We start from the raw sequence: 25,425 nt of genomic DNA, 5'->3' as shown, positions 1-25,425 counted from the left end.
ATTTTCATTTGATATATTTTAAAAAGTAAAGATGCTAAAAAAGACCAGTATTATTCGTGACAGATTAGCTTTTCCTCTAGCTATACTCTACGTATATTAATTTAAACCATTAACTTTTTCTGTTTGTGTGTTCACGCTACTTACACAGTCGTTGCTATTGGCTGACTACTTCACATGTCCTACGCTATGAATGTCTATTGTGTTGAGCTAGCGAGATCACGTGATGTGAAGTGTGATTGGCTGACAAAAGCACATCACAAACTTGATTTCACTGCTTAGGAAGCTGCCATGGTGTGTTGCCACACATCAAAGATCTTTCCAGAATGCATTGTTTTTTTGCTGGGTTTCGTTCCCTGAAGTGCTGGGAATTTCTATGCCATTGTATAAAACCTTCACCACTCAAATAATTGATCAGTTTTACAGTTCTGAGGGAAAGTATATTGTCAGTTAACAACGGGGGTGGGGGATTATACACATAATTGAGATTGCTGTAAACTTAGAATTGCCACCCCATACTTCTACTAATAACTCAGTGAGAATCCTGCAGCAATATTATGAAAAGAATAGTTACTACTAACCATAAAGTGGAGATGCTGAGTCACAAAGGCACAACAAAAAGACTGTCAGAAAGTTAGCTATCGGCCAACAAGGCCTTTGTCAGAAATGGACACACCCCCCCACACACACACACACAAGCACAGAGGCTGGCAGCTGTAGCCAGACTCTAGTGAGAATGCTGTTAAGATAACAGCATTTATATCTGCTGCACTAATACATACATTAATCATTTTATGTTAACACCTTAGTTCAGTATTCAAATATCACCCCTTCGCAATATCTGTACCTTCACTTTAGACGTCTTCTTTTATAACTTGGTTTGTTGCGAGTAACCTTCATCGGATACATATCCTTCATCTTAGGTGAGGATACACATGACCACACATCTCCTCAACAGTTTTATGTATGAGCACAAGTTACAAAAGACAGTAGACATTTTTAAAAGATGAAAATTTGCTTTGATGCAGATTGAAGCTCTTTGGTTGATTTTCATCTTCTTGCTTTCCCTTCGTCTTCATCTGATGGCGAAATAACTTGTGCCATATTTGCCTTAACAACTGTTGGAATACCATAATCAGATAAGGGTAATTGTAATTTCAGAAACTAATAAGGGAACTGTCCAATCCATCGTGTCGAAACCTGCCCTGAAATTCTTTTACAGAAAGAATCCATGAAAAGAAACACTGCAAAAATTTCAGCTGCTGATACACCGTGCAAATAGTGGCAGGCATATTCTTTGTTGGCAGCACATCGGTAAACAGATAACATGATACAACATGATCATAATTTGTAAAGCTATTTTGGTTGCATTGATAGTTTCTCTGATGCAGTTGTACACATTTACTTGCACTTGAATTTGCAACTCATTTGAAATCCTTAATTAATAGCAGTTGCCTCTGTGGTAACACTAAATGTTAACAATGGAGATGAAACTGATTTAGTTTTCTTTGTGTTTTCTTTGTCTATGCTTGCTAATAGCATCTGTCTTGGTGCAGGTTCCAGAATTTCACAGTAATGGGGAATCCAGTTACCAATGTCCTTGCAAAGATGAAATATGAAGAAGGTGGCATGCAGTCGAAATTACCTAGTTTTTGATGACCTACAAAAGTCTTACTAATAATTCTTGGACATTCATTTGAATGATGTCAAGATTGAAATTGTAGAATTGTTACAGGAAATATTTGGACGATTCTGTGAGCTGTGGTTCGAACAATCGTTGTGCTAATTAAAGTCCAGAACAGAAATGAGTACCTTCCAAGCTCAAAGAAAATGTGTACAGTAATAGCTTTCAGTGAGAAAGTAAAGGCAATAAATTTCTTGGTTGAACGAAGAAAGGATAAAATGATTATATGCAAGTAGTGCGTAAAGTTGGTTTTATTTTATGAAATGTGAACATGAATTGTATTATGGGAGAAAGGTATACAAAAAGTATGAAATATGTGCCCAAAAGGAAACTTACATAAGTGTGAAAGAAAAAGATTTAGAGCTGCCTGTGGGAGTAAGTGCACTATTACCATGGGTGATCCCAGAGACTGGGTGCTCTGAATTGCAAGTGAGACAAACATTACTGATTTCAAGGCTTTTTCAACGTGGTTAAACACACACAGGAAATTATATAGAAAAGGAAGTCACAAAATTACAAATTTTGCCTCAGGTAAATGTGTAAAGGAGGTTTCATTGATAAGTAAAACTAGAGAACATCGTAGCTGATGTGAAGATGAAGAAGTTCCTTGCTATTCTCTAAAATGCTGCATATGAAGCCAATCATTCAGGTTTAATACAAGACACACTTTATCATTTGTGCAAAAAAAAGACATGAGTTGCTTTTGAAATAGATGGATGCTATGACATATTCTAATGTTTCTGACTTAAAGTGTGGAGTGTGAATCTGGGTTATTTCGGTTCATTCCCCCAAACCACCAACCACTTCTTTACGAGGTGACTTACTTGGAATTTGCAGCCACTATTCTTTACTGGATAGCCGGCTGCTGGACACCCTGTTGACCTCTTGACTCCATCGGATAACGCTAGGTACAGGAATTTTTAGACTCTCGTCTACTTATGAAATAAGCAGACAAACAAACTTTTCATTTTGTTAATTAATGATGTATTTGACCTTCGTACACAATAAAATTCTTACTTTCAACATAAATATATAACTTCTGTTAAGTGTCTCGTACAGTCGAATGCTGGAAACAAATTACAGTTAAAAGAAAGTTGGCTTTGATACCATAACTTTCCTTAACATGAATTGGAAAACAAGTCTTGCCTATAGCAAGGCTACATCAAGAGTTTTCAGGAGTTATTTTTCAACTGTCATTGTTTTAATAACAATAGTCAATGACGCAATAAGTGCAGAGCTGCCTATAAACTCCATGGTTCTTCCTTACACACTCACTAAAACATTTGTGGATTGCCCAACAGGTACTTGTCAGTGCCATTCGTCTGCCGTGTCTACTTTCTTCTTGCGACTGATTTTAAACCTGCACAGACAAGCATGTGACGCGCAGTACGTAGGATTCTACCATCCCACACTCATATCAAGAATATCGTGTATTTGAGGCAGTTGAAGACTGAGTAGTTCTAGAATTTACACAGAAATTCTAGAATCACTACATCCCCCCCCCTCCCCCCTCCTCAGATCGAACACACAATATTTTGTTCATAGTCATTATGCAAATAATCACTCATAATAACATTTCATATCGTAACAGTATACATTTCGTACATATGTTTATATACATATCTTTCCTTTCAATAACAATTCTCTGTCCTCTCTTGAACAATCTTTTGCTTATTGTTTCTCTACTCTTTTTTTATTTTATTTTGTTTTTAAGACATGAGTATTTACTCGTGGTTTTTGTCAGTTTTACTAATATTTAAGAATTGTGAGGACTCTCTCTCTCCAGTCGTAAACTTCAGATGTTTATGACCCTATTCCTAGTATGTGCTATTTTCATTATTTGTAGCTTGGAGGAACTCTGGACGAAATGAAAGTGTTCTTTTGACACTCATTTATTTCCATGAAACATCATAATGCTAGTCGTTCGTAGAATTCACACTTCCCAGAAAAATCCTTATATAACTTGTGACTTTTGTCATGATGCTGTCCCCTACTCCTATGATCAGCTCCTATTCCTTGCTTGTGGGCTGACCTTATGAGAGCACTTCCTCTTTCTATTCTGGTAGTTACGCCCCTTAAGCCACAGATCGTCCTATATCCACGTAGGTATGCCTGCCCTTTATACATTGTGAATGCCGCATACGCCCCCCTTATCCTTTCTGAATAGGCCTCACAGTTCATTACCCTAGTATACATTTCTATCTAAACTACAATTAAGTATCTTCTGGTAAAGATAGATTTATATCTTAAACTTTGCATTCAGTCTTTAATATATCGTTTACTCTCTAGAGTCCTCCTCTAATAACCAGCTTCTATACAGGGTGTTACAAAAAGGTACGGCCAAACTTTCAGGAAACATTCCTCACACAAAAAAGAAAGAAAATATGTTATGTGGACATGTGTCCGGAAATGCTTACTTTCCATGTTAGAGCTCATTTTATTACTTCTCTTCAAATCACATTAATCATGGAATGGAAACACACATCAATAGAACGTACCAGCGTGACTTCAAACACTTTGTTACAGGAAATGTTCAAAATGTCCTCCGTTAGCGAGGATACATGCATCCACCCTCCATCGCATGGAATCCCTGATGCGCTGATGCAGCCCTGGAGAATGGCGTATTGTATCACAGCCGTCCACAATACGAGCACGAAGAGTCTCTCTCTACATTTGGTACCAGGGTTGCGTAGACAAGAGCTTTCGAATGCCCCCATAAATGAAAGTCAAGAGGGTTGAGGTCAGGAGAGCGTGGAGGCCATGGAATTGGTCCGACTCTCCCAATCCATCGGTGAACGAATCTGTTGTTGAGAAGCGTACGAACACTGCGACTGAAATGTGCAGGAGCTCCATCGTGCATGAACCACATGTTGTGTCGTACTTGTAAAGGCACATGTTCTAGCAGCACAGGTAGAGTATCCCGTATGAAATCATGATAACATGCTCCATTGAGCGTAGGTGGAAGAACATGGGGCCCAATCAAGACATCACCAACAAATGTCCACAGAAAATCTGTGTTGATGACGTGATTGCACAATTGCGTGCGGATTCTCGTCAGCCCACACATGTTGATTGTGAAAATTTACAATTTGATCACGTTGGAATGAAGCCTCATCCGTAAAGAGAACATTTGCACTGAAATGAGGATTGACACATTGTTGGATGAACCATTCGCACAAGTGTACCCGTGGAGGCCAATCAGCTGCTGATAGTGCCTGCACACACTGTACATGGTACGATAACAACTGGTTCTCCCGTAGCACTCTCCATACAGTGACGTGGTCAACATTACCTTGTACAGCAGCAACTTCTCTGACGCTGACATTAGTGTTATCGTCAACTGCACGAAGAATTGCCTCGTCCAGTGCAGGTGTTCTCGTCGTTCTAGGTCATCCCCAGTTGCGAGTCATAGGCTGGAATGTTCCGTGCTCCCTAAGACGCCGATCAATTGCTTCGAACGTCTTCCTGTCGGGACACATTCGTTCTGGAAATCTGTCTCGATACAAACGTACCATGCCACGGCTATTGATCCGTGCTAATTCATACATCAAATGGGCATCTGCCAACTTCGCATTTGTAAACATTGCACTGACTGCAAAACCACGTTCGTGATGAACACTAACCTGTTGATGCTATGTACTGATGTGCTTGATGCTAGTACTGTAGAGCAATGAGTCGCATGTCAACACAAGCACCGAAGTCAACATTACCTTCCTTCAATTGGGCCAACTGGCGGTGAATCGAGGAAGTACAGTACATACTGACGAAACTAAAATGATCTCTAACATGGAAATTAAGCGTTTCCGGACACATGTCCACATAACATCTTTTCTTTATTTGTGTGTGAGGAATGTTTCCTGAACGTTTGGCCGTACCTTTTTGTAACACCCTGTATTTTCAATAGATACTATGTCTACATATACTGTTTACGTCCCACTATCCTTCAGTTCATCAGAGTATTTATTACAGTGACGTTTCTTAATGATCAAAATGACTAATTCCTCTCCTACTTTAATTTTCTTTCTTTGCTGATGCCTTTTTCTTATTTATCCATTACTCATTACTGTTTTATAGTTGTTCGTTATGTAGCATTTTCATTCCATAAACTTAAGTGCATTTGTCTCTCTTTGCGCAAGAGTTCATTGTGCCTATGCTAATCTCTTTGCTTACGTGCACCTCTTCTTATGTATATTTAATGTATAACTGTCATAGCTTCCTATATATGGGTACATATTTCCATATGTACACACATTTTCCCCTACAACACCAGGTGGTTCTCACATCGTGACAGGCTTTGTCTTATGTAATTTAATGTTTGTGTAGAAGTGTATATTTGTGTATATGTGGATGTGTGTTCGTGTAGTCTGATTTTTCGGCCTTCTTATCTACAGATAAGATTTAGGTTATAGTAAACACTGGAATAAGGAAGGACTTCAGCGATAGAAGTTTGTGAACATGAAAAAAGGAAAAAATAGACAGGTCCACAAATGAGAAGTAAGAAAATAAAAATATACAAACCCTCCCTTCTATATCACATCTCATAAAAGGTATAAAATACTCTATACAAAATAGAAAATCTATACACCCCGGTATAAGGGTTGTTCAGCTAGTCACATCATATTATATTTTCCACAAACGTAATATACTGTATTCAGTTTATTTCGTAAAGATATCACGTTTTTTTCTGTGATTCTCTTAACTTGTTCTCTATTTTATGGTCATATCTGGGTTTCTAAGCAATAAGATTACAGGATAGTTCTAGATCTTAAAGAAATTCGATGCAGGAAAACTATTTTGGAAGTAGCACCGAAGACAACTCGGGATCTGACGGTCGTTACTCCACCAGTTAACTCAAAATGTGGGGGATATACAATTCTACATCCTTTACATTGTATTTCCCCTTCTCTAATCTAGTTGTGGGATCTACTAAAAATGTTGTCGTAGGATGGACCATCGTTTGTAACCGGTATGGTCCCTCGTATTTTTGGAAAAACGTAAGAGCCTCTTTCTTCAGAGTCGAGCTGTGAAGATGTTGTTTTATAAGAACCAGGTCATCGACGTGGTACTGAGGTTCCACAGCCTTTTCGTTATGCTTACTTATTCTTTGTAGCGTCTTTTCAGTTAAATTCTTGGAAACTATTTCCTGATTTACTTTGTAATTAACTCTAGGCTGTTCAGACCAATTACAACACTTAATTAGAGGTTCTCCTATAAAAGGTTTGCCTATAACTTGTAAAGGTGTCAACCCAGTCGATAAATGGGATAATTCATTTAGGATAAGTTCAAAGTCCTTAATTTTAGTTGCCCACGAAGTATGTTTTTCATGGCAGTAAGTACAACATAATTTTCCAATTTCCTTCATTTCTTGTTCAAATAGATTTGATGACTGGTTATAATTGGATATTAACAGGTGTCGAATACTTTCCCACGTTAGGAATTCACTAAATTTGTTACGAATAGTGGTCTGTTATCTATAAGAAACTGTTTTGGTTTACATACTTCTAGCTAGTATTGTTGTAAACAGTGTATAACCATCTCTGTATTTGCTCTTTTAATGGGATATAATTTAACATATTTTGATCAGCATTCTGTTGTTGTTGTTGTTGTTGTTGTGGTCTTCAGTTCTGAGACTGGTTTGATGCAGCTCTCCATGCTACTCTATCCTGTGCGAGCTTCTTCATCTCCCAGTACCTACTGCAACCTACATCCTTCTGAATCTGCTTAGTGTATTCATCTCTTGGTCTCCCTCTACGATTTTTACCCTCCACGCCGCCCTCCAATACTAAATTGGTGATCCCTTGATGCCTCAAGACATGTCCTACCAACCGATCCCTTCTTCTAGTCAAGTTGTGCCAGAAACTTCTCCCCAATCCTATTCAATACCTCCTCATTACTTATGTGATCTACCCATCTAATCTTCAGCATTCTTCTGTAGCACCACATTTCAAAAGCTTCTATTCTCTTCTTGTCCAAACTATTTATCGTCCATGTGTCACTTCCATACATGGCTACACTCCATATACTTTCAGAAATGACTTCCTGACACCTAAATATATACTCGATGTTTACAAATTTCTCTTCTTCAGAAACCCTTTCCTTGCCATTGCCGGTCTACATTTTATAACCTCTCTACTTCGACCATCATCAGTTATTTTACTCCCCAAATAGCAAAGCTCCTTTACTACTTTAAGTGTCTCATTTCATAATCTAATTCCCTAAGCATCACCTGACTTAATTCGACAACATTCCATTATCCTCGTTTTGCTTTTGTTGATGTTCATCTTATATCCTCCTTTCAAGACACTATCCATTCTGTTCAACTGTTCTTCCAAGTCCTTTGCTGTCTCCGACAGAATTACAATGTCATCGGCGAACCTCAAAGTTTTTTTTTTCTTCTCCATGGATTTTAATTCCTACACCGAATTTTCCTTTTGTTATCTTCACTGATTGCTCAATGTGCAGATTGAATAACATTGGGGAAAGACTACAACCCTGTCTCACTCCCTTCCCAACCACTGCTTCCCTTTCATGTCCCTCGACTCTTATAACTGCCATCTGGTTTCTGTACAAATTGTAAATAGCCTTTCGCTCCCTGTATTTCACCCCTGCCACCTTCAGAAATTGAAAGAGAGTATTCCAGTCAACATTGTCAAAAGCTTTCTCTAAGCCTACAAATGCTGGAAACGTAGGTTTGCCTTTCCTTAATCTAGCTTCTAAGATAAGTCGTAGGGTCAGTATTGCCTCACGTGTTCCAACATTTCTACGCAATCGAAACTGATCTTCCCCGAGGTCACCTTCTACTAGTTTTTCCATTCGTCTGTAAAGAATTCGCGTTAGTATTTTGCAGCTTTGACTTATTAAACTGATTGTTCGGTAATTTTCACATCTGTCAACACCTGCTTTCTTTGGGATTGGAATTATTATATTCTTCTTGAAGTCTGAGGGTATTTCGCCTGTTTCATACATCTTCCTCACCAGATGGTAGAGTTCAGTCAGGACTAGCTGTCCCTAGGCTGTCAGTAGTTCTAATGGAATATTGTCTCCTCCCGGGGCCTTGTTTCGACTTAGGTCTATCAGTGCTCTGTCAAACTCTTCACGCAGTATCGTATCTCCAATTTCATCTACATCCTCTTCCATTTCCATAATATTGTCCTCAAGTACACCGCCCTTGTATAGACCCTCTATGTACTCCTTCCACCTTTCTGCTTTCCCTTCTTTGCTTAGAACTGGGTTTCCATCTGAGCTCTTGATATTCATACAAGTGGTTCTCTTCTCTCCAAAGGTCTCTTTAATTTTCCTGTAGGCAGTATCTATCTTACCCCTAGTGAGATAAGCCTCTACATCCTTACATTTGTCCTCTAGCCATCCCTGCTTAGCCATTTTGCAGTTCGTGTCGATCTCATTTTTGAGACGTTTGTATTCTTTTTTGCCTGCTTCATTTGCTGCATTTTTATATTTTCTCCTTTCATCAATTAAATTCAATATTTCTTCTGTTACCCAAGGATTTCTATTAGCCCTTGTCTTTTTACCTACTTGATCCTCTGCTGCCTTCACTACTTCATCCCTCAGAGCTACCCATTCTTCTTCTACTTTATTTCTTTCCCCCATTCCTGTCAATTGTTCCCTTACACTCTCCCTGAAACTCTGTACAACCTCTGGTTCTTTCAGTTTATCCAGGTCCCATCTCCTTAAATTCCCACCTTTTTGCAGTTCCTTCAGTTTTAATCTACAGTTCATAACCAATAGATTGTGGTCAGAGTCCACATCTGCCCCTGGAAATGTCTTACAAATTAAAACCTGGTTCCTAAATCTCTGTCTTACCATTATTAATCTATCTGAAACCTTCTAGTATCTCCAGGGTTATTAAAGCTACTCCTGCATTACCCCTAATTGATTTTTGTATTTATAACCCTGTATTCGTCTGACCAACAGTCTTGTTCCTCCTGCCACCGAACTTTACTAATTCCCACTATATCTAACTTTAACCTATCCATATCCCTTTTTAAATTTTCTAACCTACCTGCCTGATTAAGGGATCTGACATTCCACGCTCCGATCCGTAGAACGCCAGTTTTCTTTCTCTTGAAAACAGCGTCCTTTTGATTAGTCCCTGCCTGGAGATCCAAATGGGGGACTGTTTTACCTCCGGAATATTTTACCCAAGATGACGCCATCATCATTTAACCATACAGTAAAGCTGCATGCCCTTGGGAAAAATTACGGCTGTAGTTTCCCCTTGCTTTCAGCCATTTGCAGTACCAGCACAGCAAGACCGTTTTGGTTAGTGTTACAAGGCCAGATCAGTCCATCATCCAGACTTGCCCCTGCAACTACTGAAAAGGCTGCTGCTCCTCTTCAGGAACCACGCGTTTGTCTGGCCTCTCAACAGATACCCCTCCGTTGTGGCTGCACAGCTATCTGTATTGCTGAGACACGCAAGCCTCGCCACCAACGGCATGGGGGGAGGATTAGCATTCTATGATAACCAAAATATATGATACTCTTTGCTTTCCTTCTGGAATTGGTCCAATAAAATCTTCCACTACATCTACATCCATACTCCGCAAGCCACCTGACGCTGTGTGAGGTCGTGTAATGATTTAGGAATAATAAGATACATTTTGTATTTCATGTGAGATAATTCTCTTTTACTTTCTGGCAAGTTTCACAGGTTCTAATCAAAAATGCTATTTTATGACCTAGTTTCTTAATGAGACTTATTCATATGGGATATACATTTTTTTAATTCTGAAGTGTCCATATCCTGTGTGAACATACCACACAAGTTTGTTTTCCATTACCTTGGGAATACATACGCGCCAATGCTGTGATATTACACTGTCTCTCCAAAACAAGTTTGTTGTTGTTGTTGTGGTCTTCAGTCCTGAGACTGGTTTGATGCAGCTCTCCATGCTACTCTATCCTGTGCAAGCTTCTTCATCTCCCAGTACCTACTATGATCTATAATTTTCCATTTTCCTAATTGATTAGGAGTTAACGAGTTCTGGTTACACATAGAAAATATTTCTGTGAAAATAAGGATCATGATGGATATTCCTTGTTATTCTTTGAGCCATTTCCTTTACAATGATGTTTGGATATTCTGCTGACATAAAATTAATGGCAAAAATAACTCCGAGCCCTTCCATACGTTTAAATTCTTTCATTCCTATGGGTAGCCTTGATAAAGCGTCAGGTGGGTAGCCTCGATAAAGCGTCAGGTGCAATATTTTCGTAACCTTTTACGTATTGTATCTTAATATCATATTCCTGTAGGAAAAGCATCCATCACGGCAACGTACTGTGCAGTAATCGACTTCTCATCAGACAGGATAAAGCTTGATGATCTGTGTAAATATGGATTTCTGATCCCCATACTAGTGTTTGACACTTTCGAATACTCCACACAATTGTCAATAGTTCCTTTTCGGTAGCCGTGTAATTTAGTTTTTGCTTATTTAAGCTGTGGCTAGCAGAATGTATGGTTCTGTGTTCTACATTACTTGGATCCCATTCTCCTTGGAAAAGTTCAGCAGCAACACCGTAATCAAATGCGTCTGTTGAAAATTTAAACGGTTCGCCCATAACTGGATGATGTAATATGGGTGACTCATCAAGTGCTCTTTTAACGTTTTCAAACGCATCGTTTGCACCTTGTTCCCAAGTCCACAGTACTCCCTTTCTTAATAAACTTAAAATTCTCGGGTCATTTAACTCTTGTCCTCGTACGTACCATCGATAGTATCCAGCCATACCTACGAGGTGCATTCAAGTTCTAAGGCCTCCGATTTTTTTTCTCCGGACTGGAAAGAGATAGAAACATGCGCATTGTTTTAAAATGAGGCCGCATTCATTGTCAATACGTCCCAGAGATGGCAGCACCGTACGGCAGATGGAATTTTACCGCCAGCGGCGAGAATGAGAACTGTTTTAAATACTTAAAATGGTGACGTTTTCCTTACTTGAACAGCGTGCAATCATTCGTTAAAGCCGGTCTGATGACATGATCGAGAAAGTGGAGGGAATTGTTTTGGGGGATCACTGAATGACTGTTGAACAGATCACCTCCAGAGTTGGCATTTCTGTGGGTTCTGTGCACAAAATCCTGCATGACGACCTGAAAATGCGAAAAGTGTCATCCAGGTGGGTGCCACGAATGATGACGGATGACCACATGGTTGCCCGTGTGGCATGTTGCCAAGAAATGTTGACGTGCAACGACAGCATGAATGGGACTTTCTTTTCGTCGGTTGTGACAATGGATGAGACGTGGATGCCATTTTTCAATGCAGAAACAAAGCGCCAGTCAGCTCAATGGAAGCACACAGATTCACCGCCACCAAAAAAATTTCGGGTAACCGCCAGTGCTGAAAAAATGATGGTGTCCATGTTCTGGGACAGCGAGGGCGTAATCCTTACCCATTGCGTTCCAAAGGGCACTACAGTAACAGGTGCATCCTACGAAAATGTTTTGAAGAACAAATTCCTTCCTGCACTGCAACAAAAACGTCCGGGAAGGGCTGTGCGTGTGCTGTTTCACCAAGACAAAAGCACCCGCACATCGGGCTAACGTTACGCAACAGTTTCTTCGTGATAACAACTTTGAAGTGATTCCTCATGCTCCCTACTCACCTGACCTGGCTCCTAGTGACTTTTGGCTTTTTCCAACAATGAAAGACACTCTCCGTGGCCGCACATTCACCAGCTGTGCTGCAGTTGCCTCAGCGATTTTCCAGTGGTCAAAACAGACTCCTAAAGAAGCCTTCGCTGCTGCCATGGAATCATGGCGTCAGCGTTGCGAAAAATGTGTACGTCTGCAGGGCGATTACGTCGAGAAGTAACACCAGTTTCATCGATTTCGGGTGAGTAGTTAATTAGAAAAAAAATCGGAGACCTTAGAACTTGAATGCACCTTGTGTAAATCCTTTTAATTGTCTTACATTTCTGGAGTGCGGACATTCTTTGATAGCTTGTATGCGTTCAGGGTCTGGTCTAATTCCCTTTACAACTATAATATAACCTAAGAACTTAGGTTCGTGGTGTGCGAAAAACGATTTAGACAGCTTCACTGTGATACCTTTTTCTTTAAATTTTTTCAGTGTGTTGCACGAAGTTGGACAATGGTCCTCCCAAGTAGCTGATATTATTAAGATATCGTCTATGTATATTATCAAATCCTTCAATAAGTCTCTCCCTATTGCTTCATCTAACGCACGTATAAATACGGGCACAGAGGTATTAAGTCCAGATGGTAATACATTGAAATGATGACAATTTTCTTTCATACAGAAAGGCTGTATACTTTTTGGATTCTGGATGTATTTTTATCTGCCAATATCCTACGGTCAAGTCCATTGTACTAAAGAATCTCCCCTTTTCAAATTTTGATAACAATTCTTCCATATTAATCGGTTGATCTCTCTCCATTTCTATATGTCTATTTAATGTACGAGCATCTAAGACTAACTGTACCCTGCCTGTAGCTTTCTTCACCACAATCAGAGGATTATTCATTACACTGGAACTTTGTTCTATAATATTATTGTCTATAATTTTGTTAATTCATCCTGAACTGCTTCCTTCAAACAAATTGGTATTGGATACGGTTTGCAAAAGATTGGAGTGTCATCTTTGATTTTGAACTTACGGATATAATTGCTGATGTTACCTGGACAATCGGAAAACACCACTTCATACTCCATTAATATTTTATACAAATCTTGCCTTTGTTGATTGTTTAATATTAGGGATTCATTAACTTTGTCTTGTGTATCAGTTTGATGTGTTACTTGATCCACATTATCGATCCACAGCAAAAACAAGTAACTTTAAAGTTTTTTAATAAATACTCGCAGAGCACCATAGCAGCTCAGATTTTGACAGACTTTTCTTTCAATGTGTTCTTCCTGCGTGAAAAATTTCAAGTTAGGTTTTGACATGTCGGATTAGGTCATTCTCTTGTAAGTGCAAGAGGCAGTTGGATTTTTTTTTTTTTTTTTTTTTTTTTTTTTTTTTTTTTTTTTTTTGCTACAGCCTTACCGATTTCCAGATCATTGCCTTTTATTAATAGGAATACATTATGAGGTCCTTCAATTTCTTCTGATCCAGAAGCTGAGCACGTACGACATTTGAGGAAGAAAACTGTATTCTTAGGAGTTGTTCTTCCTTGGAGATAGTTGAAGTTCTTTCGTGTCTCGCACTTGCACTGCGGCATGTTCCCTGGGTATAACTGAGCTGCTGTATCTGATGTTACTTTAGATCTGGCGTGATTGTGTATGTGCACTCTCACCTGAAGATGGCAGCCAGTTGGACCATCGTAATGGTGTGCAATCAGGATGATGAAATCCAGCTACATATGGATAAAGAGCATCAACTGAAATTGTAGTGTATGAAGCAATATCCTGTTCTTTGGGACATAACCATTGAAATGTGGGAAAGTGACATATTATCAGTGAAGTTAGTGAGCAATTACATTCTTTTAATTTTTATGTAACTTTCCTGAAAGGACTTCACAATACCACAACAGGTTTCGATCACTCAGTGGTCGGTGGTCACCCTCAGAGTAAAAGCACGTGCTGCAAGCAGTTATGTAAAGTTCCAGCTGCATTGCCAATGTAACATACATTACACTTGGAGCATGTACTTGCAGTTTGATGGTGACAAATGAGTGAACAAAACCACTTACATATTGTAAAGTATTTTTCTTGTCATAAAAATAACATCACAGTCCAAAAATTCTCAGTTGTCATCTCATTTTTATTTCTGCATGGAAAGGTGACTTTCAAGAAATCCATGAATGTTACAGTGTACGTTATCAGGCACTTTGCTGCTTCATGTAAACTTTCTCATTGTGTTTTGTCCGTACAAAAGTGTCATGTTCGATGAAAAGTTGCACTAGCAGCAAGTTCGAACTGCTCCTCAAAACTGGGCAAAAATGTGATAACAGCAAAAAGTCAGGATTAAATAAACTTCTTGTGTTTTTGTAAGTGTAGTTTAGTTGATCTGCGTGTTTTGGTGTCGTATCACAATGGAGTGATTGAAGTTTATTGATTATACCTCACTTCTCCATTGTTAAGTAAAGAGCTAAGGCTTGCTCTTCTGAAGATGCTGGGATTTGATGGTCTCCTCTCAATTTCTCCTTCCCTTTAAATGTTACTGATGGTCTCCCCTCAATTTCTTCTAGCTGTAAAATGTTGTTGTTATTATGTTTATCAAATTTTTCAACACAAGAGTGCTGGAAGCAGATTTCCATCCTGCTGCAAGTTTTGGCAGTTGTTAAGGTTAAATTTGTATCACACTTTTGTGTGTCTTGCTTCTCAAAATTTACAGTATCATCCCCAAAAGCTTCTGCAGTAGCCTTAATTCATAAATAAAATATCTGCAATTACGAAAAGGATAGATTGCCACTCATCATAAAGATGGGGAGACATTGAGTTGCAGACAGGCACAATGAAAAGACGGTTACACACACACACACACACACACACACACACACATATGACTGCTATCTCAGGATGCTCTGGCCATTATGTAAATAATTAAAGTCTGCCCACTCCCCTTCCTTCCCTTCCATCTTCCATCATTACCCATCATTTTTCTTAATCCTCCCTCTCCCTTTTGTCACTTACAAATCGTGTACGTCACATTATTTTATATTTGACTCAATCCATTGGTTTCTATAAAAAAGAATTTGGGCACTAACCTAATAAGATGCCATTGTTTGTTTTTTATATTGTTATCCATCATTTTACTATTTCTTCCTCTCCCCTTTTACCACTTACAAATGATGTACATCACATTATTTTGTATTTGACTTAATTCATTGATCTCTATAACAAAAATTTGGGCAGTAACCTAATAAGAAGCCAATGTTCGTCTTTTTATACTGCCATTAGTGATAGTAAGTCCATCTTTTTTATATCAGTATTTTAATAATTTAGTTATTTTCTGGCTATTTGAGTGCTATGCTCTCCTGCACTTCCGTGCATTTATTCCTTGCATACATGTACTGCCCTCTTGTGTCCTAAATATTCCTTAACTCAGGACACATTGACATACTGTCAGTTCACTAGTTGGACTTGCGAAGTACTTTCTAATGACGTTCAGCATGATATTATCCGGTTTTATTATTGTGGTGGTGAATTTGACCTTCGTTTGTGCCTTATGGCTACATAATTAACATTCCTTCACAATATCATGTGAACAGTTAAGAGCAAAAATTCTGTATAAGTCAGTGATTTGTTTTTACCTTTGCCCAATAGCTATATTTTCACATGTATATAATGTTAATCATGTTAAGTGTTAACCTTTGATCCTTCTAGAGATGCTTTTAAAGATGTCGAAACCTAGGTCAAGTGATTTTCAATAAACCTTGTACTGTTGCCACTGATTTGACTGGCCTCTTCATTTAATAATGGATGTGGGACTTGTTGCGTAATTTAATCTTCTTAAATCAGTCCTCATAATTTTCAGTTTTGATTTCTTATTTGATGAGTTACGTTTCTTTCCTGTGTACTCGGTGGTTCAGGGATAATGTGCCAGACAACGAATCCAATGTCTAGGGTTTGATCCTAGGCCAGTCCTAGATTTTTATCTGTAACTTACCACTTCTTTCACCTCAGGCAGTATTTGTTAATGTGAAAAATGTGTAATTTACACCATGGTTTGGAATCCATGTAAACTGTAGGTCCCCCCATTATTGGCTCAGTAAGCCCATTCAGACGTCGGAGGAAGGCAATAGCATACCATCTCTGATGATGGGGCAAGGCCTAGCAAAGCACTGTGGTATTCAAAGCAACCTTCAGCTGTATTTTGATAGATAGATATATTGGCATTCTGCTTCTTAATTAGCCTGATCATTTGCCATTTGAATGGGATTTAGGGTCTTTACAATTCGAATAATTTCAATATTGTTTGAATCAGTTTTTTGTGCTCCTGCTTTTGGCCAGATAGGGATCACATAATAATTTCAGTTCCACCTCCTTTGCTCTTTTTTTGTCCTCTAATATTCTTTAATATTTTCACCATATTACTTTTTATCTTTCTTACTCAGCATGGCACCAGATGTTAGGGTGTCTTCCCTTTCAAATTGTGTATGAGAAAATATCTTGCACATACTGTAGACAAGTGGGCGACTGAAGAGTAAAGGGCAATTCAGGCAATCTATTCACTTCAAGTATTTCCAGAACTGTTTAAGACATTGTAATTCTGTTTTCACACAGATAAATTGTGCTCACTAAACAACATATAGTATCTTTTTCATAGCTATATTAATTACAGAAGTATTGGCAACAAATACACTTTCTTAAAATGGAACCACAATGAAGTGTTTCTGGGATGCAAGGAAGTATATCAGCACTGGATTGAATCCACCTGGTAGATTTATGGTGTGGGCCAGTGTGCCATCCTTCTTGGATGTAGTTTTTAGGCAGCTTTCCATACCCAACTAGGTGAATACAAGGCTAGTACGCACATCCCATTTCTATTACACCATTCGCAAACACTTCAAAAAGTTCTCACACTTGTACATTGACAACAATAGATACAGACAGACGGAGCACTTAGATTCTGTCCTGGGGGCAATAGGTGTGGGGATAGGGAGGGGATTGAGCAACCCTCTACTTCTAACTTTGCAAATCCAGGCTAACATGCTGTCCACATGAAGGTATTGGATAAGGCTTGAAAAAGGAGAAGAAGAAGAAGAAAGCAATGGAACCACAGTATTTCTGCAGCTAGTATCGTAATTCAGAAGATATGGATTCAACAACATTTTAGTCTTCAACATCCAGTTACTAGCTTTGAAATAGTTATGACATCTAAAACTTATGATTTACCTGTTGTGATCATGAAACCGATTGCTGTTTTACGCAAAAATTCATAATTTCTTATCCAATTAATGACAGAAATCACATCAGATTAAGAGGAACACAATATTGCACTGCTGTGATATGTGGTACACAGGAAATCTAGCTCACATTCTTTCTTTGTCGTTCACTTGCGTCAAGTGCTGGCAAGTTTGAAAATAAATAAATGTCTTTCATAGGCCAAGAGAAACTGGATATGCTATTTATTTACAGAGGTTGCAGATGGAACGTGAATAGATCATTGAATTGTATGCACGAAGGTACCCTGACAGATGGTGTCCCGACGAGAATGACAATTCAATGAATGTGCAAAAAACTGTTATTGGTGGAAGGACACTGGGATACTACTAGAGGTCACGGAGCAAGCCAGCAAAGAGTGAAGTTAACAAAACAGTTTTTCTGGCAGTTATTGTTCATAGTCCACGTTAGCTGCAGAGAGACTGTGAATGCCTGTGAAATAAATGAGCCCAGCATTGTTTGCATTTTGTGTGCAGTCAGCTTTCGTTCACGTCATATGTCATTTCGTCAGAAGGTTAACTGGGGGCATTGCAGAAGGCAAACTGAATTCTGTCATCAAGTACTCATTAATGGGGCAAGGAGAACTTGCACTGGCCGAGGGATGTTGAGTATTGAACACTTTATTGTAAACTTTTAGTGTAGGACAATTGGAGACTATATGATTGATCCTTACTTCGTTGTACAAACCTAATGGGTAAAAGATACACACAGTTTCGTACTGAAGCGCTACTGGCTGACAGAGAGGAAGTAAAAGTTGTAATACATAGATGTATAAGGTACCAACATGATGGGTGCTTGGCTCACTACTCGCTCGTGGCTGGGAAAGTGCTCAGCCAGCTCTTTACGGGTTGCCGGATAGGACATGAAGGTGTTAACCAGGTGTCCTGTCTATTCGCCTGATTTGGTGCCACTGAACTTTATTTCTGGGGTATGCTCAAAAGGTGAAGTCTCTGCACAAGTTCTGATGAACCAGTATCATTTAAAATGTCGCGTTCTTGCAGTATATGCAATAGTATCAAAGGAATCTCTTCAGTCTGTCTAGTATGTCCCTGTACTAGCGATTGCAAACATGTATCACGGTACACGGAGGGCTTTTCGAATTCTTGATGATATAAATGGATTTGTAAGAAACTAATTATGAATGCATTCTTTTTGTGAATTCCTTTTTGTTGCTGTTGATGTAATTCTGGAATATAAGTGTGTATCTTGACATTAATTTCAGGGTGTGAAGTTATTACTTAACAGTGTTTGTACCTTAATTCCCTGTTTTACAAACCCATCTAGCTTTTTTTACGTGGACCATTCTTTCAAGGCACTGGCAGGAACAATAGCAGAACTGTTGTTACAGTTAACTAGTGACCAATCTTAGATGCCATAGCCCTTGCCTTCCTGTTTATGTATTGGTCCAGCTACATGCAGCCAAGTGTAATTAATATTAGTTTTGAGTGAAACTTCTCTCAATTAGTCTGCTTTTGTAAATAAACTCTCATAGCTATGTAAAGCTGGAGCACCCCTTTAGCCTGATGCAACTGTTTTGTGTAACAACACAAACTTCTGCAGAGGATGGCAATCCATTTCATGTGAAAAACAAATAAATCATAAGTTTTAAATATTGTAATTTCACGGAAACTAGTAATCGGAATTTGAAGAGTGAAGTGCAGTTGAATTCATCTCTTATAACTATGAGGGGCATTCAATAAGTAATGCAAATCATTTTTTCTGAAAGCAGATTGGTTTTATTTGGGATTCTAATGCACCATATTATTCCCTGGCACTCTTTTAGCTACAAAACCCTATTTTTCAACTCATCTTTGTTCAGTGTGATGACCTTATGACATCTTGAAGGGATAGCCTCTTATGCCAGGTTGGTACGACTGTACTGGTTGTTGTCAGAGCCAACGCCTTGCTGCATCAATAACCTCCCCTTCTGATTCCCATGGACTGCACCCTTTATTGGGTGAAACAGACGGCAGTTGAAAGGGTAAGATCTGGACTGTACGGCAGATGAGGAAGAACGGTCCTAAAGTTTTGTGAGGGGTGCGCAGACTTGCGTGAGGCCTTGGATAATAATGGAAAAGGAGAAGTTGGTTTGTATTTTTGTGGTGACGTACTCACTGAAGTTGTTATTTCAATTTCCTGAGGTTAGCATGGTACACTTTAGAAATGATAATTGAACTATGATGGAGGACATGAGCAGAATAACCTCTTTTTAGAGTCGCAGAAAACTGTCTCCATGACTTTACCGGCTGAGGGTGTGGCTTTAAACTTCTTTGGAGGAGAGATGGTATTGTGCTATTTTTTTCTAGTTTGAAGTGATGAACTCATGTTTCATCATATGTGATGATGTTTGACAAAAAATTATCACAAGCAATTCCACACAGATGGTCCTTTGTTGCTCTTTATGATCTTCTGTTAGGTTGTGAGGCGCACCCAGCAGGCGCTCACCTTTCAATATCCCAACTGGTGGACAAGTGTGTCAGCTCTACCAACAGTACATACAGTTGAGCAGTGAGGCGTTTGATTGTGAACCATCAGTCACTTTGAATGAGAATGTCCACACATTCCAACAGTGCAGGAGTTTCAGCCATGTGTGGCTGGAGACTGGACAGGTTTGCACGACCTTGTTGTGATGATAATAGACATCTCGCCCAACCCCATCCCAGGTCTCCATAGATATTATAAAAGTGCCTATGGATATCTCCAATGCTATGATTTTCTGCCAAAGGAAACTCAATTACAGTTCTCTGCTTGGAACACACCTCCCTTACAGAAACCATTTTGAAGGCTACACACAACGCCACTGTATGTTGGAACTTTTTGAAACTGTAAGGCTGAAGAGGGAGCATCCCATGATGTCCCACAACAAATTCCGCATTTCCCCCCCTCCAACTGAAATTGGCTTGGGAGGGGGGAGGTCTGTTGCATTACTTACTGAATGACCCTCGTGTGGTACTAGCAGCAGAAATTAACAGTAGTTCCATTTGAAAATGTGAAGTTGATACTGATATTGCTGTAATTAATACAGCTTTGAGAGAACCGTGCACTGTTAAGTGAGCCCCCCCCCCCCACACACACGCACACACAATTAATCTGAGTGAAAAGAGAATTATGATAACTTAAACAGTTCATGGAATATTTGAGGCAACAACTTATGTGGATCATTCTGTATAACTCGATTCTGCACCTGAGATGGGTAATTGAAACTTTGTAAGTAGATATCTTTAGGACATGTATTTTCAAAGATCTATCAATTCAGATTTTTAACATTTATGCAATGCTCACCTACAAGTCAAACAAATCTCCGAGAACACTTTCTTTGTATATATTCAGTAACCTATGTTAGTTCTGTTTCATATGGTTCCAATAGACTTGAGTAATATTATAAGATGGGATACAAAAGTGATCTAGAGGCAGTCTCCTTTGTTGACTGCATTTTCCAGTTATTCTGCCAGTTAACTGAAGTCTGCCCTCTGCCTTGCATATTGTTGCTGCTTGCATGAGTTAATTGATTCCAGTTTTGGCTTATTAATATTGTAGTTACAGGACACTACATTTCTGCATTTTTGTGATGTGCATAATTTCGCATTTCTCAATGTTTGAAGTAAATTTCCAAATGTTGTACTGTTATGGAATCTTATCAACATCTGTGTGGATACTTGTGGATCTTTTTCAGATACTCTTCATTGTAGATAATTGTATCACTTGCAAGGTTATTAATACACAATATGAATGACGAGGGTCCCAGAACACTTCCATAGGGCATGCCTGAATCCTCCCTACCAATAAATCTGCGATCCAGTCACATAATTGAAATTCGTTTGTGGACATTGGTGTGGAACTGAGTCAGATGCATTTCAAAAGTCAATAAATACTTTGTGCACCTGATTGGCCTTGATCCATGGGTTTGAGTGTCATGATAAAAACATGCAAGTTGAGATTTGCACAATTGATGTTGTTGGAATCATGCTGGTTGGCATGGAGGTCATTTTGTTAGAAGTACCTCATTGGTTTTGAGCTCAAGTGTCTGTTCTTCAATTTTACAACAAATGGATGTGAGCGCGATGGGACAGTAGTTTCATGGATCAATTCTGTTACCTTTCTTGCAGCCGGATGTAATTGTGCTTTCTTCCAACAACTGGACACAGTTTTTAGTTCAGTTGATCCACAGCATAATACAGTTAAATTGAGGCCTAATTTGGCTGCAAATTCTGCATGGAAACTGACAGGTATCCAATCAGCTCTGGAGCATTGTTTAAAATAGCCATTTCTCAATTTCACAGACTCTGATATCTGTGTCACCCACTTTTGCAGTGGTGTGGGAAGTAAATAGGAGTATTACTTCTGTAACTTCCTTAACAAATGTATATTTAAAAATGGAGTTCAGCATTTCTGCTTTTGATACCTTCGATTTCAGTTCTTGTGTTCCCCACGAGAGTCTGGATTCTAACTTTGGTGCCACTGACAGCCTTTGCATATGACCAGAATTTCTTTGGGTTTTATGGAAGATCTTTTGACAATGCACAGTACTCACGGTAGAAAACCTGCATTACTTTGTTAACAGCCAAACACATTTCATTCAACATTGTATTAGCAATGCGGATTGTGTCTCAACTGTCAGTTCTTTTCTGTATTCAGCATTTCAGCATCTAATGAGAAGCAGACATCACTGTCTCCTGTAACGGTACTCTGTGGCCCTTGATTGCAGTACTGTCTGTCTGCCCTACATGACATTGTCAGCAGCTTGATGACTGAGCCATGTGCCCTTTTGCGTACATTATTGCAATGTCTTAATAAAGTGCGCAATTTAAATGATTTATGTGGTTGCATAAACCAAAATATTATGTTTTATGTTCGAGGGTAATTTAAAAATGAGTATATTAAGTGATTCAGGAATGCACACTTAAATGCCCCTAGCTTTGCATATCAGGAATCTGATTTCAGAGAAGATGAATAAATGTGCATGCATAAGTGAGTGAGATACTACTTTTTCAAACATTGTGTGAATGTAAAAATTGGCCTACGTTCGAAAATTAATTATAAAATTGATTTTTCAGGTTTTAATGGCTGATGCCAATGAATCCTCATCACTGCTTGTAAACGAACCTCGAAAGAAGGAGCGTCGGAAGCAGAATATACAGTGTAAAAATGATGAAAGTGGGGTCGATGAAGAAGAGCATACTGTTTCCAAGATTGATGATGATATTGATTTTACAAATGAGTTAAGTGAAGATATGCTCCAAGGTGAAGAGACTAGTTGTCATAAAACTGTAATAAAAACAGAAAATGGAGAAGAAGATAAACAAGATGACGATAAGTGAGGCAAGATCCAGCTTGCATCATCTTAAATTTGTGACGGCATTTTGTTGATAAATCATGAGTATCTCTAATAGTGATTCAGCATGTTGAAATATAATTAGAAACACTTATGGATCACTGACAGTTGAATTGATGAAAGGCCTGGGGCAGTTATAAAACCCAGAGTTAAATAATGAAATAAGGTGAGATGATCAAATAGAAACTGCAATAACAAAGGTTCTTTTCTGTGAGAAACACATTTAAATAGTGGAGAACTCACCCCCCCCCCCCCCCCTTTTTTTGCCCCATGCTCCCGTGAGGTGTGTGTGTGTTAGAGAGATGGAGATATTCCTATTCCGTCGCTCGACTTGATTCTCTGGTTAAGTACTCCAGCAATGGTTTCCTTGTTTATTGATCCTATAGTTGATGGTGATTTTAGTTCACGATGTGAAAAATTTTTAGCAAATGTGAATATTGTATATTGGGTCACACTTTCCATAATGTCTTCTGCCCATTCAGTGATCATTCCCTGCTGCATTTGTGTGTAACGATATTTAATCGGTTGAAGCTAAAGTCATTATAGAAAGTGTGCAGTTGCTAAACATAATTGTTTTATGTAGCGGGAGAGCTCTAAAGAAGTGTAAGTTTTGAAGTCACTTACATTACACACAGTCTCAGCATCCTTATTGCAGCTTATCAAAAGCAGTACACAGTTCCATTAGTTTTTGTGGGGAGCAGTTAATAGCAAAATTTACTTCCCATATCCTTCCAGTCTCGATAACATAAATTTGTAATAGATACTTTATACAAAAGAATAGTTGTAACCTGATTTATGAGATATAATTTTCATTTTTATATGTGAAAATTAGTAGATAAAGAAAAAAATCTCCCTTTATTGTGGTCTTCAATTAAGCAAGTAAAAAAGTAATTTAGATAAATAACTGTGTTCCTTTACAGTTAATTGTGATTTATATTGTTAGGGACTGGACAACCGGTCTTAAGTCTTTGTCAGTCACTCGTTGAATAGCGTCATTAATTTGTTGTAATTTGTGGGTTAACTGTGACTACTATGTTCATATTTCTGTTTCACTGTTACTTTTATGATATATTGAACATAATTTAATAGGCAGTAAGGAAGAACAGACTAAGTCATAGTTTGAAGCTTTAAAACAATCTTCGTACTTGCATTTGACAGTCTTGCAGTTAAAGTGTGAAACAGAGCTCATACAATCAGTTAAAATCGTGCCACACGTAGTTCTAAATGTGTAAATTTTCTTTTTTAGTTCTTTTTGTGCAGAGGTACTGTGAATGAATTTAATATCTGTAAATTAAGATATTTTTGTAGTATTATTTTGTTTTGTTGCCTTGTAGTATATTTGTGATGAGGGCTTGTTTTGTACATATTGTTAGTGAAGATTTGTACATACATTTGAGCTTTTACAACTAATGTGTCATCGATGGAAGTTCTATCTTTTGACAAATTTGTTTCAGCAGCAGTTTGTTAGCAGTCTTAATCGAGGCACTTTGTGAAATTGAATTCACTGACATGTTACTTGTTGGGCATGAAATCTATTTCAAAAATAATTGCCCATATATTCAGCAGTGATTGACTGTGATTTATTAACTGTGAAATCTCAGAAATTCTACTTCCCCTTCTCATCTTTGCCTCTAGTTTACTACTCCTTCCTTCATATATATATTTACATATATATTGTTGTTGTTGTTAACTGAAGAGACGTCTGTTTTTTACACTGAATAATCGTTTCAAGAAATATTGTTCGCATATATCACTAAAAAAATACGAGATCTGAAAATGGTTTGTGTGCTTTATGTTAATAGAAACAGAATCAAAGATCAAATTTGGTTTGTTAACTTTATTTTAACTGCAAACTTGTTTATTTTTTTGAAATGTAAGTCAGTATTTCAGTATACTAATGTTTTTGATTAGGAAATTGTAGCAGATTGTAACAGAATGAGAGGATACACTGATGTGAGGGCCCACCTTTTCATGGTGAGCTGTGAAGTCTGTGTATAAACTAGTTAAAAGTTTATGAAATAAATTGCTACCAGGCTTTTTGATTTGCGAATAATAAAAGATCTGCTACTTGGTTTCCAGTACATTTGTTTTGTCACCTTCCCTTACTCCACTATCCATTGAAATTTGGTAGTGTTTCTTAATTTTAGGTGTGCCATACAGTTGAAGCTCATTATTCCAGCAAATATTATCATCTTCAAATTGTTTCAGTTATTTGTAATTTGTTATAAACTTACTTAGTATATACTAGAAACTTCTTTCTTTAGCTGGATGTGGTGAAACTGGTCAAATGTGCCCACCTGCGCGCGCACGCGTGTGCGCGTCACACACACACACACACACACACACACACACACACACACACACACACACCTTTCTTATAAGAAAGAAAGATGATGTGTTCACGTACTATTCAAAATTACGAATAAGCCACATGAGTGGCGGGCAGCGTTGACTTATTCTACAGTTTAAACGTTACTTTCTCTGTCATCATTCTGCAGATGGGAATATATGCCACTGAGTATAGTGTAGAG

At 38.4% G+C, this 25,425-nt stretch overlaps 1 protein-coding gene across 4 annotated transcripts in view; it reads left to right on the top strand.

Annotated features, from left to right (window-relative positions):
- Positions 1–24,975, top strand: part of LOC126198862 (protein tramtrack, beta isoform-like) — a 139,479-nt gene extending 114,504 nt beyond the window's left edge. For all 4 annotated transcript variants that reach the window (XM_049935457.1, XM_049935458.1, XM_049935459.1 and 1 more), the window contains exon 11: positions 22,617–24,975. In XM_049935457.1, the coding sequence (XP_049791414.1) occupies positions 22,617–22,880 (264 nt within the window). In that variant the 3' untranslated portion in view covers positions 22,881–24,975. The remainder of the gene's footprint in view (positions 1–22,616) is intronic.
- The last annotated feature ends 450 nt before the right edge of the window (positions 24,976–25,425 follow it).

This window comes from Schistocerca nitens, chromosome 8, assembly GCF_023898315.1.
Source record: "Schistocerca nitens isolate TAMUIC-IGC-003100 chromosome 8, iqSchNite1.1, whole genome shotgun sequence".
Taxonomy (NCBI): Eukaryota; Metazoa; Arthropoda; class Insecta; order Orthoptera; family Acrididae; genus Schistocerca; species Schistocerca nitens.
This window is presented reverse-complemented; position numbering and strand designations above follow the sequence as displayed.